This window comes from Hemibagrus wyckioides, linkage group LG02, assembly GCF_019097595.1.
Source record: "Hemibagrus wyckioides isolate EC202008001 linkage group LG02, SWU_Hwy_1.0, whole genome shotgun sequence".
In the NCBI taxonomy this organism is placed as follows: domain Eukaryota; kingdom Metazoa; phylum Chordata; class Actinopteri; order Siluriformes; family Bagridae; genus Hemibagrus; species Hemibagrus wyckioides.
Window position 1 is genome coordinate 1,396,269 of NC_080711.1, and position 14,792 is coordinate 1,411,060.

Sequence of the window (14,792 nt, forward strand, 5' to 3'; positions counted from 1 at the left end):
TATCCGATAATAAAATAAATATAACAAAAAGTAACAATAATATAAGATAAGGAAAACCTGAGTTTAAAGTTACAGACCCAGTGAGGTGATGTGCAAAAACTGCGTGTTTGAGTCCTGTGTAAATCTCAGTGTATTGAAGAGTTCTGTATAAACCGGAGTGTACTGTGTGTAGTGTGTGTTTTATTGTACAGTCCAGGACAGAGAGTAGTGTCAGCACTGACTCCTCCCACCCTGTGTGGAAGAGTCGCATGGCATGGGGGAGGAACGACCTCCTCAGTCTGTCAGTGGAGCAGGGCAGTGACAGCAACCTGTCTGGAGATGATGTTGTACAGTGGGTGCAGTGGATTGTCCATGATGGACAGGAGCCTGCTCAGCGCCCTCCTCTCTGCCACTGATGTCAGGCTGTCCAGTTCTGAGCCCACAATCGAGCCCGCCTTCCTCACCAGCTTGTCCAGACGTGAGGCGTCCTTCTTCTTGATGCTGCCTCCCCAGCACACTGCCGCATAGAAGAGGGCACTCACCACAACAGTCTGATAGAACATCTGCAGCAGCTCTTTGCAGATGTTAAAGGATGCCAGCCTTCTTAGGAAGTATAGCCAGCTCTGTCCTTTCCTGCACAGAGCATCTGTGTTGGCAGTCTGGTCCATTCTATCATCCAGCATCCAGTAGCGGTGTGTGTCTAGGTATAGGGGTGTGTGTGTGTCTGGGTATAGGTGTGTGAGTGTCTGTGTGTGGGGATAGGATAGGGAAGTGTATGTGTGGGTATGGGTGTGTGTGTAAGTATAGGTGTGTGTGTAGGTATATGTGTGTGTGTGTGTGTTTGAGTCTAGGGGTGTGTGTTTGAAGGTATAGGAGTATATGTGTGTAGGTATAGGGGAGTGTGTGTGTAGGTATAGGAGTGTGTGTGTGTGTCTGTGTCTGTGTGTGTTTAGGTATAGGATTGTGTGTGTGTGTGTAGGTGTGGGGTTGTGGGTGTAGGTATAGGGGTGTGAGTGTGTATAGGGATGTGTTTGTGTGGGTATAGATGTGTGTAGGCATAAAGGAGTGTGTGTGTAGGTATTTATTTTTCACTATTATTCCCTCATTGGGGGCGGAGCCCCCCTTAAATGAAAATTCTAGAACCGCCCCTGGACGCCACAGCAATAGATACTAATCACCCGTTAAATAACAAAGTAAAAAAGAAATCAGACTACAGTATTTCACACCTCCCAAGGAATAGTCCATTTTATTACGGTTACTTTTCTCAAAAAAGACATTCTTGATGCCATATGCAGCAAACTGCAATCTGCAAACTGCAAAGCTATGAAATGTAGAGAATAGACTATTGGGAATAATTTAATACACATTCATGGAAAAATATATTAAATATATTAAAATGCAGGTCAGTGATTCAGATCACCGCTGTTTAGGCCAGCAGAGAAGGACTTACTGACCCTGACGGGTCACCACTGGTAGGTATAGGGGTGTGTGTGTGTTGGTACCGGGGTGTGTGTGCAGGTATAGGGGTGTGTGTGTGTTGGTACCGGGGTGTGTGTGCAGGTATAGGGGTGTGTGTGCAGGTATAAGAGTGTGTGTGTGTAGGTATAGGGGTGTGTGTGCAGGTATAAGAGTGTGTGTGTGTAGGTATAGGGGTGTGTGTGCAGGTATAAGAGTGTGTGTGTGTAGGTATAGGGGTGTGTGTGCAGGTATAAGAGTGTGTGTGTGTAGGTAGGGTGTGTGTGTAGGTATAGGGGTGTGTGTAGGTATAAGAGTGTGTGTGTGTAGGTAGGGTGTGTGTGCAGGTATAAGAGTGTGTGTGTGTAGGTAGGGTGTGTGTGTAGGTATAGGGGTGTGTGCAGGTATAAGAGTGTGTGTGTGTGTAGGTAGGGTGTGTGTGCAGGTATAAGAGTGTGTGTGTGTAGGTATAGGGGTGTGTTTGCAGGTATAAGAGTGTGTGTGTGTAGGTATAGGTGTGTGTGTGCAGGTATAAGAGTGTGTGTGTGTAGGTAGGGTGTGTGTGCAGGTATAAGAGTGTGTGTATATATGCTATGGCTATATGGGTGTGTGTGTAGGTATAGGTGTGTGTGTGTGTGTGTGTGTGTGTGTGTAAATATAGGGGTTTGTGTGTGTATGGGTATATGGGTGTGTATAGGTATAGGTGTGTGTGTGTGTGTGTGTGTGTGTAAATATAGGGGTTTGTGTGTGTATGGGTATATGGGTGTGTATAGGTATAGGGGTGTGTGTGTTGGGGGTATAGAGGTGTATATGTGTGTAGATAAAGGGGTGTGTGTGTGTGTAGGTATAGGGGTGTGTGTGTGTAGGTATAGGGGTGTATATGTGTGTAGATAAAGGGGTTTGTGTGTGTGTAGGTATAGGGGTGTATATGTGTGTAGATATAGGGGTTTGTGTGTGTGTAGGTATAGGGGTGTGTGTGTGTGTAGGTATAGGGGTGTGTGTGTGTAGATATAGGGGTTTGTGTGTGTGTAGGTATAGGGGTGTGTGTGTGTGTAGGTATAGGGGTTTGTGTGTGTGTAAGTATAGGGGTGTATATGTGTGTAGATATAGGGGTTTGTGTGTGTGTAGGTATAGGGGTGTGTGTGTGTAGATATAGGGGTTTGTGTGTGTGTAGGTATAGGGGTGTGTGTGTGTGTAGGTATAGGGGTGTATATGTGTGTAGATATAGGGGTTTGTGTGTGTGTAGGTATAGGGGTGTGTGTGTGTGTAGATATAGGGGTTTGTGTGTGTGTAGGTATAGGGGTTTGTGTGTGTGTAGATATAGGGGTTTGTGTGTGTGTAGATATAGGGGTTTGTGTGTGTGTAGGTATAGGGGTGTGTGTGTGTAGGTATAGGGGTGTGTGTGTGTGTAGGTATAGGGGTGTGTGTGTGTAGGTATAGGGGTGTGTGTGTGTGTAGGTATAGGGGTTTGTGTGTGTGTAGGTATAGGGGTGTGTGTGTGTGTAGATATAGGGGTTTGTGTGTGTGTAGGTATAGGGGTGTGTGTGTGTGTAGGTATAGGGGTGTGTGTGTGTAGATATAGGGGTTTGTGTGTGTGTAGGTATAGGGGTGTGTGTGTGTGTAGATATAGGGGTTTGTGTGTGTGTAGGTATAGGGGTTTGTGTGTGTGTAGGTATAGGGGTGTGTGTGTGTAGATATAGGGGTTTGTGTGTGTGTAGGTATAGGGGTGTGTGTGTGTGTAGATATAGGGGTTTGTTTGTGTGTAGGTATAGGGGTGTGTGTAGGTATAGGGGTGTGTGTGTAGATAAAGGGGTTTGTGTGTGTGTAGGTATAGGGGTGTGTGTGTGTGTAGATATAGGGGTTTGTGTGTGTGTAGGTATAGGGGTTTGTGTGTGTGTAGGTATAGGGGTGTGTGTAGGTATAGGGGTGTGTGTGTGTGTAGGTATAGGGGTGTGTGTGTGTGTAGATATAGGGGTTTGTGTGTGTGTAGGTATAGGGGTGTATATGTGTGTAGATATAGGGGTTTGTGTGTGTGTAGGTATAGGGGTGTGTGTGTGTGTGTGTAGATATAGGGGTTTGTGTGTGTGTAGGTATAGGGGTGTGTGTGTGTGTGTAGATATAGGGGTTTGTGTGTGTGTAGGTATAGGGGTGTATATGTGTGTAGATAAAGGGGTTTGTGTGTGTGTAGCTATAGGGGTGTGTGTGTGTGTAGATATAGGGGTTTGTGTGTGTGTAGGTATAGGGGTGTGTGTGTGTGTAGATATAGGGGTTTGTGTGTGTGTAGGTATAGGGGTTTGTGTGTGTGTAGGTATAGGGGTGTGTGTGTGTGTAGATATAGGGGTTTGTGTGTGTGTAGATATAGGGGTTTGTGTGTGTGTAGGTATAGGGGTGTGTGTGTGTGTAGATATAGGGGTTTGTGTGTGTAGATATAGGGGTTTGTGTGTGTGTAGGTATAGGGGTGTATATGTGTGTAGATATAGGGGTTTGTGTGTGTGTAGATATAGGGGTTTGTGTGTGTGTAGATATAGGGGTTTGTGTGTGTGTGGGTATAGGGGTTTGTGTGTGTGTAGGTACAGGGGTGTATATCTGTGTAGATAAAGGGGTTTGTGTGTGTGTAGGTATAGGGGTGTGTGTGTGTGTAGATATAGGGGTTTGTGTGTGTGTAGGTATAGGGGTGTATATGTGTGTAGATAAAAGGGTTTGTGTGTGTAGGTATAGGGGTTTGTGTGTGTGTAGATATAGGGGTTTGTGTGTGTGTAGGTATAGGGGTGTATATGTGTGTAGATATAGGGGTTTGTGTGTGTGTAGGTATAGGGGTGTGTGTGTGTGTAGATATAGGGGTTTGTGTGTGTGTAGGTATAGGGGTTTGTTTGTGTGTAGGTATAGGGGTGTATATGTGTGTAGATATAGGGGTTTGTGTGTGTGTAGGTATAGGGGTGTGTGTGTGTGTAGATATAGGGGTTTGTGTGTGTGTAGGTATAGGGGTGTATATGTGTGTAGATATAGGGGTTTGTGTGTGTGTAGGTATAGGGGTGTGTGTGTGTAGATATAGGGGTTTGTGTGTGTGTAGGTATAGGGGTGTATATGTGTGTAGATATAGGGGTTTGTGTGTGTGTAGATATAGGGGTTTGTGTGTGTGTAGGTATAGGGGTGTATATGTGTGTAGATATAGGGGTTTGTGTGTGTGTGTAGATATAGGGGTTTGTGTGTGTGTAGGTATAGGGGTGTATATGTGTGTAGATATAGGGGTTTGTGTGTGTAGGTATAGGGGTGTGTGTGTGTAGATATAGGGGTTTGTGTGTGTGTAGGTATAGGGGTTTGTGTGTGTGTAGGTATAGGGGTGTATATGTGTGTAGATATAGGGGTTTGTGTGTGTGTAGGTATAGGGGTGTGTGTGTGTGTAGATATAGGGGTTTGTGTGTGTGTAGGTATAGGGGTGTATATGTGTGTAGATATAGGGGTTTGTGTGTGTGTAGGTATAGGGGTGTATATGTGTGTAGATAAAGGGGTTTGTGTGTGTGTAGGTATAGGGGTGTATATGTGTGTAGATATAGGGGTTTGTGTGTGTGTAGATATAGGGGTTTGTGTGTGTGTAGATATAGGGGTTTGTGTGTGTGTAGATATAGGGGTTTGTGTGTGTGTAGGTATAGGGGTGTATATGTGTGTAGATATAGGGGTTTGTGTGTGTGTAGGTATAGGGGTGTATATGTGTGTAGATATAGGGGTTTGTGTGTGTGTAGATATAGGGGTTTGTGTGTGTGTAGATATAGGGGTTTGTGTGTGTGTAGATATAGGGGTTTGTGTGTGTGTAGATATAGGGGTTTGTGTGTGTGTAGATATAGGGGTTTGTGTGTGTGTAGGTATAGGGGTGTATAGGTGTGTAGATAAAGGGGTTTGTGTGTGTGTAGGTATAGGGGTGTATATGTGTGTAGATATAGGGGTTTGTGTGTGTGTAGATATAGGGGTTTGTGTGTGTGTAGATATAGGGGTTTGTGTGTGTGTAGGTATAGGGGTGTATATGTGTGTAGATATAGGGGTTTGTGTGTGTGTAGGTATAGGGGTGTATATGTGTGTAGATATAGGGGTTTGTGTGTGTGTAGGTATAGGGGTGTGTGTGTGTGTGTGTAGATATAAGGGTTTGTGTGTGTGTAGGTATAGGGGTGTGTGTAGGTATAGGGGTGTGTGTAGGTATAGGGGTGTATATGTGTGTAGGTATAGGGGTGTGTGTAGGTATAGGGGTGTGTGTAGGTATAGGGGTGTATATGTGTGTAGGTATAGGGGTTTGTGTGTGTAGATAAAGGGGTTTGTGTGTGTGTATGGGTATAGGGGTGTGTGTGTGTAGATATAGGGGTTTGTGTGTGTGTGTAGGTATAGGGGTGTGTGTGTGTGTAGATATAGGGGTTTGTGTGTGTGTGTGTGTGTGTGTGTGTAGGTATAGGGGTGTGTGTAGGTATAGGGTTGTGTGTGTGTGTAGATAAAGGGGTTTGTGTGTGTATGGGTATAGGGGTGTGTGTGTGTGTGTAGATATAGGGGTTTGTGTGTGTGTGTAGATATAGGGGTTTGTGTGTGTGTGTAGGTATAGGGGTGTGTGTGTGTGTAGATAAAGGGGTTTGTGTGTGTATGGGTATAGGGGTGTGTGTGTGTGTGTAGATATAGGGGTTTGTGTGTGTGTGTAGGTATAGGGGTGTGTGTGTGTGTAGATAAAGGGGTTTGTGTGTGTATGGGTATAGGGGTGTGTGTGTGTAGATATAGGGGTTTGTGTGTGTGTAGGTATAGGGGTGTGTGTGTGTGTAGATAAAGGGGTTTGTGTGTGTATGGGTATAGGGGTGTGTGTGTGTGTAGGTATAGGGGTGTGTGTGTGTGTAGATATAGGGGTTTGTGTGTGTGTGTGTGTGTAGGTATAGGGGTGTGTGTAGGTATAGGGTTGTGTGTGTGTGTAGATAAAGGGGTTTGTGTGTGTATGGGTATAGGGGTGTGTGTGTGTGTAGATATAGGGGTTTGTGTGTGTGTGTGTGTGTAGGTATAGGGGTGTGTGTAGGTATAGGGGTGTGTGTGTGTGTAGATATAGGGGTTTGTGTGTGTGTGTGTGTGTAGGTATAGGGGTGTGTGTAGGTATAGGGGTGTGTGTGTGTGTAGATATAGGGTTCTCTGTGTTTGTGTAGGTATAGGGGTGTGTGTGTGTGTAGATATAGGGGTTTGTGTGTGTGTAGGTATAGGGGTGTGTGTGTGTGTAGATATAGGGGTTTGTGTGTGTGTAGGTATAGGGGTGTGTGTGTGTGTAGATATAGGGGTTTGTGTGTGTGTAGGTATAGGGGTGTGTGTGTGTGTAGATATAGGGTTCTGTGTGTTTGTGTAGGTATAGGGGTGTGTGTGTAGGAATAGGAGTGTGTGTATAGGGATATGTGTGTGCGGGTATAGGTGTATGTAGGTATAGAGGTATGTGTGTGTGTCTAGGTATAGGAGTGTATATGTAGGTACAGGGGTTTGATTAGATTGATATCAGGCCTGACCTGAGGAGTATTTCAGTTTTTAGATGACCAGAAGGTTTAGTTCACATGATCTCCCTCTCTGACCCACACTCCTGGTCACTTGAACCGATTATACAGATTATAATCTGCTTCATGTTAATGCTGCAGTGTACAGAGACATTCCACACAGTTGTAGGCTTCTAACATTGTGGCTAGAGTTTAGGTAAAGCCCTTCCTGTTCCAGCTCGACACCGCCCCTGTGCATAAAGCAGGAGATATTTATAACATGGCTTGAGGGTTTGGTGTGGACGAGCGCTGACCTCAGCTCTACTGAACACCTTTAGTGTGGAACTGGAACATCCATGGAGAACCAGGCCTTCATGTCCAACATCAGTGTAGAAAGCCTGTTGGGCAGATCGTGTATGAGTGAAAGTCAAGTCTACTAACTCACTCAAAGAACAGGATGCGAAGAAATAAAAAAATGTCCAAACTTCCAGTTTCTCTCGAAATGTGTGTACTACAGGTTACTCCGTCCACTGAGAGAACTGAAGTGGACTACGGCTACTTCCTGGATTCTCCTTCAGACATACACACACTTACATGTAAACCGTCTCATGAACTTTGTGCTGTTTTGTGCGTTGATGCTGATCAAAGACCTCGATGCAGCTTTTTTTTTTTTTCAGTCATTGAATCGGAGTCACATGACACGGTGAAGATGGTGAGTCGTTTCGTCGTCTCGAGCAACTCTTTAAAAGGAAAAAAAGAAAAGCAGAAGCTCTCAGAGAGACGGAATAAGAGACGCCTCCCATTTTCATCTGCAACATAAAACTTTCACTTCCTCTGCTGTTGAAGAAGAAATTCTCCCGGCTCCTGCATACTTCTACTCTCTGTCAATCTGTCTATATCTCTCTCTCTTCTCCTTCTCTCCTGCTGTCCACCTAATCAGCAGTCAGAACCAGAACCAGATCCGAACCCCGCTTCCAGCTGCAGGTACGGTGAAACCGCTGGGAGAGCTTTTAAAGCTTCAGCAACTTTATTAGGACAAACATTGAAAATCAATGAATTTTTGCTTGCACTCCTGGTCCTACACTGGTCAGTTACACAAGAAGAAAGATTTTTTAGGCTCTTAAGATGTTTGTTAAAATGGTACAGCATGTTTAGTTTTATGTGCTCCAAGGGTACTTTAGTACTTTTGGCGTGTTCTACCTAGATAGGTGCACGTAAAAGATCATAACGAACCTTAAATCATACAACGGTCATTATACTGAAATTTCTAGGTGAAAGATTGAGAGTGTACTTGTCCATCCATGTGTTTGTGTGTGTGTGTGTGTGTGTGTTCATGCATGCAGTGCTTTTGCATTAGAGTTCCATAAGATCCAATTAAACACCTTAAAGATATTATTAATATATACATTAAAGCTAGAAATGATGTGCTCATGGAAAACGGCAAGGTAAAGAACCGGTCAGTACCTTCATGTCCAAGAGTGCAGGATGAAGAACAGAAAAATCGGTGAGGAGTTAAAGAGTTAATACATGCTATTTAACTGTGGATATAACCTGATACTCATTCTGAAGGTGCTCGATGCTATGCTACAATGCTAACGGTTCAAAGATGGCGTGATGTTAAAAGGTCACCATGTGAAAACTTTAGGTATCTACACATCGTGATAGTACATGAAGAACACTTGCTGTAGTAAAGTTTAACCCAAACGATGATCGCGACGCTTTCCAGTCTCATTTGCATACCGTAAAGACTAGCGATTAGCGTGAATGTGCAGGCGTGCCTCACGTCTCTGTGTGTTCGCTCAGTAGGATGTGGTTTTAACTGAAATCTCACACGGCTTCATTAGCACCTTGTTTGTAACTTGTGTTAGAAATATTGTACAGCAGCTATAGAGGTGAAGGTTATTCGAAGGTCAGGCTTTCATTTAATACCCTCTCACAGTTTAATATGCAAAACATTTTGTGTATGAGTTTCAAACCGAGGATTTACAATGATGTTGTTTTCTCTATGACTGAAATAACAACATCTTTTTAACAATCAGATGAATTTCACACCTTCTCTGATTATCCAGTTGATCTGTACAGTTGATCTGTAGTTACTGTAACACTCGTGTGATTTAGCCTGAACGTCTTCTTTCAGAGAGCGTAGAAAGAGAGAGAGAGAGAGAGAGAGAGAGAGAGAGAGACGAGGATGCAAACAAACTACACCAGCATCCTCTTTCTCTTTCCTTCCTCAATTTCATGAAGTTGAAGTGATGATGATGCAGGATGAAGCTCTGATGAAGCCAAACGAAAACGTAACACTCCAATTAAAAGTGTCGTTAGCGATGAATGTAGCTAAATGTCGTTAGCGATGTTAGAGGTGAGTGTGTGTCATAGCAAACATGCGCTAACGTATCAGTCTATACTTTCTCCTCTCGCTCAGCCATCTTAAACGGTGCACTTCCTTTTTAAGACATTTCCTGTGCAGCAGTTTCACCACCCTGAACAAAACCAAGAGCACCTTCATGCATTCAGCCAGTCCATGTGCGTCTACAGTTAACCGGCTTCATGCACCTACACCTCACCTCAAATTTCATTTGCAGCATCAAGACATTTGGAAATTTAGATTTCCCACTATAAACAATTTTTTTCCCATTTCGTTGCTCTTCTTTGGTGCACCATTCTTCTGTTCTGCTCCTCTGAAGGAACCTTTAAGGTGCTAAGCAGAATCTTGACCACTGATTTCTGGTGGCTATGAACTCTTAAATATTTTTAATGAACCCTTCAGGTTCTCTTTCTCTGTCTGACTTACAATCAGGGAATTATTTTCACAAATGCTCGTGGATCAAAGAGGTTCCTCACAATATCCTGTCGTATTCCTGCACAGTAACCTGACCGGTCATTTCACTTTCTCAGAGAAAAGGTCAGAGAGCAGTGATGGACGTTTACGATGAAGACATCTAGGCCTCAGTGACGAACCGTCTATCCAGCCATCTTAGTTCTTCATCAGATTAAAAACAATAGACTAGTTTCTGAATAACAAATTGAATCTGAATCAGAGTGAAATTGATTCTTTTGATTTGTTCGGGTAAAAAAAACATCATCGAATTAGTCAAAAACATAGACTGAGGTGTGTAGAGTTGAACACATCCTCCAAAAAAACCCCACTGTGGTCAGAAACACTGATGAGTGCCTGACGTGAGCATGAAAATCACTAAATGATTTTTTAATGATTTATACGTTTATAACGAGTTTATTAGTCAGTTCTGCACGACGTGTTTGCATGTGGTGTTTCTGCAGCTCAGTTACTTACATCCCAAAACACACAGCACAACTGATTCACTTCCTCCAGTGAATCGATTCAGAATCACTTCCTCACTCTATTTTTGAGTTGATTTAAAACCAGACAGAGACTCAGAGTGAGAAACTGTGCATGTGAAAGCAGTCTGAGGTAAAAATAAGTGATGTGAAGTAAGAAAGTAAATGAATAAACATTGTCCATTGCTGTCCGTTGATCTGCTCCTGATCTGCTCGCTAACATTCTGGGCTTCATCTCCACAGCTAATCATGTCCAGGAAAGTCGTCAGGTCCAGTAAGTTCCGCCACGTCTTCGGCCAGGCCGTGAAGGCGGACCAGTGCTACGATGACATCAGGATCTCTCAGATGACGTGGGACAGCAACTTCTGCTCCGTCAACCCCAAGTTCGTGGCCATGATCGTGGACGCCAGCGGAGGAGGAGCTTTCATCGTCCTGCCGCTCAGCAAGGTGAGCACCGGGTTGACCAGACACGCCCGCAGTGCATCATGGGTATTAAAATAAGGTGTGATTGTGAAACGTTTTGGCGCATGAAAAGAAGAATAAACAGATGAACTTGTTGTGATGTGATGTGAACAGAGCAATGCAGCAACGAATTCAAGGAAAACAGACAAAATATATACTTACTAAAATAAATAATATATACTAAAGTAATTAGCATACATGAATATATTAATATGCTAATTATTCTATTTGCATATTAGGAATCATTAGTCACTGGTAATATGAGTAATAAATTTAAAGCTGATATTTATTTATGTGAGTGAGCTGTTCTTTTCTTTTTACTTTATTTTAACAGAGGTTTTAACGGAGGCCAAAATTTGTTAACAAACATACAAACAAACAAACAAACCAACCAACAAACAAACAAACAAACATATCACTGTCAACTTGATTTTATCAATTAAGCAAAAATAAAATAAAAACAAACGTGCACAGGACCAGTGCACATTAATAAAGGGACTGTGTTTAAGAGCAGATGCCAAAATAACACATTTTAACATTTTACTTAAATAAATAAATTAGAAATAATTAAACTCGGATCAGGTTTGTAAACTCGGCTTGTGACGCAAACTGCGCACGTGACTCCGCCTCTTCTTCTTTGTCTTAGTTTGAAGATTTGAATTTGAAAAAAAGCACCAGCTCTGTTCAGTGAGTCAAATCATTTGATTCGGCTCACCCGCGAGTCGACTCTTTTCTCCCACTGCCGGTTTTTATTTTAAAACAAAACAATGCGCTTTTTCAACACGTGGCATTTTGTTTAAACGTATTCCCTACAGTTACATTAAAAAAAAAGAAAAGAAGAAAAATAAGAAAATGTTCCTCCACATGAGTCACCCAAATGAGCCGATTCAAAAGAGCCGACACGTCATTTGACTCGTCTCACGAAGCGTTTATTCGAATCAGGAAGTCAGGTTTCCTCACCCAGGCGTCATCAGATCTTTTACACGTCTGTTTTTTTCCCCCTTTCTTCTTTCACACACGCGTTGTGTGCGATTTTTTTGCCATATTTGGGCAGTTTGTGTATCTGCATATCTGCACAGGATGTGGTGAACGCAAGCAGATTGAGTGTGTGAGAAGAAAGACAGCTGCCTGTTTCAGAAATACACATCAGTTACTCCTGTGTGTGTGTGTGTGTGTGTGTGAACATGTGTGGTGATCGTACTATGACTCTGAAGGGCAAGGAACCTTAAAAAAGAGACTGAAAAAAGAAGTAAAAAAAACAAAACACTGAAAAGGAGAAGTTTCATACAAACCTGTTTACATTCAAACTCAATCATTCAGTATATATATATGATATCTACAATATCTCTCAGAAATCATTCTTTTGTATTATATTTTACTGAAAAAAAATATGTACACCCCTGACCACACACACACACACAACAAAGAAGTACATATAAGTGTGATGGTCAGGGGGCACAAACTTTTGAGCATCATGCACTTTGTTGCTCCAATGTTCACCTAACGTTCACACACTGAACATTTCTGAGGGGATCAGAACAACCTGGATTTAAAAAACATCTGCAACACACACACACACACACACACAGAGTCTGTAACAGGGTTAGTAGCTGTTTTGGATGATTTGACCTCAGCATGAGTTCCTCTCATCCACGTTTTTTTGTCCTCTCTGTCTCACTGTCTCTCTCTCGTTCTCTCTACAGACGGGACGTATCGATATGTCTCAGCCCACCGTCTGTGGACACACCGGACCCGTGCTGGACATCGAATGGTGTCCACACAATGACAACATCATCGCCAGCGGCTCTGAGGACTGCAGCGTGATGGTGAGAGGCTCTGACCTTTGACCTTTTACAGCGGTGGCACTGTTATCATCAGACTGCATCCTGAACATGTGGACTGATGCTTTACCACATATATATATATATATATATATATATATGTATATATGATTGAAATCATTAGCTGTATGTGTGTGTGTGTGTTAGATCTGGGAGATTCCTGATGGGGGTCTGATGGTTCCTCTGAAGGAGCCAGTGGTGAAGTTGGATGGTCACTCCAAGCGTGTGGGGATCCTCAGCTGGCACCCAACTGCACACAATGTCCTCATGACTGCAGGTCACACACACACACACACACACTCCTGTTTACATACAATACATTATATACATGTATATTAGGTACAGTGGAGGCCGGTCAAAAGGTAAAGTTAGCCAGAGAAGACTGCTACTTTAATGTGTTAACAATAAATATATATTTTAATAACGAAATAAAATCATTTAGTCGTACTATGAGTGTGAGTGTGTGTGTGTGTGTATGTGTGTGTGCGGGGCACCGGATAAACGTGTGTGTGTGCTGGGCGCCAGATAAATGAGTGTGTGTGTGTAGCTCTGTAAAGTTTTGAAAATCTTGTGACTTGAGGCTGAGCTCTGATTGGCTTGTTTCAAATTGCCCTTGTCCCCTCGCACTTTTGTTGTTAGCAACTCAATATTGTTGTTATATATTTGGCCTCATGTGATTGGACCATTCTCATTGAGTCTCATTACCGCTCAGCAGATGGTCAGTTAATGGTCAGGTACTGATTAATGTGGAAGCAAGCAATATATCTCGAGATGAAAGAAAATTCGGATATATCTTTACAAATATACCCTTTCACAAGAGAATTAAGACTTTTATAATGACCCAGGAGAAGCTGAATGCATTGACCATGCTGTCACTGGAAAAGAGACTGGTCACTGAGATGACTGACCTTAAACCAGAAGCTCATTGAGAAATTAGCAAGCCAGAAAGAAAGGAGAGCAACATTTTTTTTCAATTAGTGCCACTGGCCTATGATTAGGCAACTTTCCAGTGTGTGAGTATGAGTGTGTGTGTGTGTGTGTGTTGATTACCTTCATTACTGATAATAAACCCCACATTGAACTCAAACTCACTGATTGATAGATGTATTGCATGCTTTAACAGCTGACCTTAACAGTAACATTTTCAGTATTTTATCTCAGCAGTAATGATCCAGAATCACCCGATAAACGGCTAGTTTACAGTCCTGCACTGCTAACAGTTTCATTTGAAGTTTGTTTGCCCCCCCCCCCAAATAAATAAATAAAAAGCACTATAAATAGCACTAGCCGCCACTTATTAGCTACGTAACAGAACACCAGCTTGAGACTAAAAGTAGGATCTGATCAGACACAATATAAAAAAAATGTCCACGTGAGCATGAGGTCATTTTCATGTGGACACAAGTGCTGCATTCACAGTCTGGTCAGGTTTTAATTAGACTACTGACATGTTTATACAGAGCCTACATTAGTAAATTTGTGTGTGTGTGTGTGTGAGAGAGAGAGAGCGAGAGAGAGAGAGACAGAGAGAGAGAGAGAGAGAGAGAGAGAGAGATCTGGCGATTCAAGTGCTTTAGCAATAAATAAATAGATAGATAGATAGATAGATAGATAGATAGATAGATAGATAGATAGATAGATAGATAGATAGATAGATAGATAGATAGATAGATAGATAGATAGAAGCAGAACAAAACATCCTCCAGGTTTGGGTCACTCCCACTTCCGGTATAAATCTGAACCCAGACCCAGAGTAACAGATACAGATACACACACACGTAGATGTTGTAAGGTCACAGCCAGCATGGACGTGTCATTAGCGCCCTCTGCTGAGTGTTTCCTGTATCACACCCTCACTCCGTCTCTCACTGTCTCAGGCTGTGATAACGTAGTGATCCTGTGGAACGTGGCTCACGGTGAGGCGATGGTGCGAATGGACACTGTCCACACTGACCTGATCTACAGCGCCTGCTGGAACAGAGACGGCTCGCGCATCCTCACGTCCTGCAAGGACAAGAAACTGCGTGTCCTGGACCCACGCAAAGGCACCGTCATTGCTGTATGTCATAAAACTAACACATTCAAATATATAAAACACTGTGTGGTGTCCTGTTTATTACAGAATGACGTCATTGTTATCCATTTATAGTTACGTTTAATGTTAAAGACAGTAAACATTCCTGTGTTTCAGGAGAAGGACAAGCCACACGAGGGCTCCAGGCCGGTGCGAGCAGTGTTCGTGTCCGAGGGGAAAATCCTGACCACAGGCTTCAGCCGCATGAGT

General features: G+C 42.9%; 1 protein-coding gene across 2 annotated transcripts in view; it reads left to right on the plus strand.

Annotated features, from left to right (window-relative positions):
* Positions 1-7,693: 7,693 nt before the first annotated feature.
* coro1a (coronin, actin binding protein, 1A) overlaps positions 7,694-14,792 on the plus strand; it is an 11,857-nt gene continuing 4,758 nt past the window's right edge. The window contains exons 1-6 of one of the 2 annotated variants that reach the window (XM_058376659.1): positions 7,694-7,892; positions 10,449-10,652; positions 12,371-12,493; positions 12,656-12,785; positions 14,386-14,567; positions 14,700-14,792. The exon at positions 14,700-14,792 is cut by the window's right edge and continues 27 nt beyond it. In XM_058376659.1, the coding sequence (XP_058232642.1) occupies positions 10,455-10,652; positions 12,371-12,493; positions 12,656-12,785; positions 14,386-14,567; positions 14,700-14,792 (726 nt within the window). In that variant the 5' untranslated portion in view covers positions 7,694-7,892; positions 10,449-10,454. Of the gene's footprint in view, positions 7,893-10,448; positions 10,653-12,370; positions 12,494-12,655; positions 12,786-14,385; positions 14,568-14,699 lie in introns of those variants that run through there. The other variant, XM_058376668.1, reaches the window with a different exon arrangement.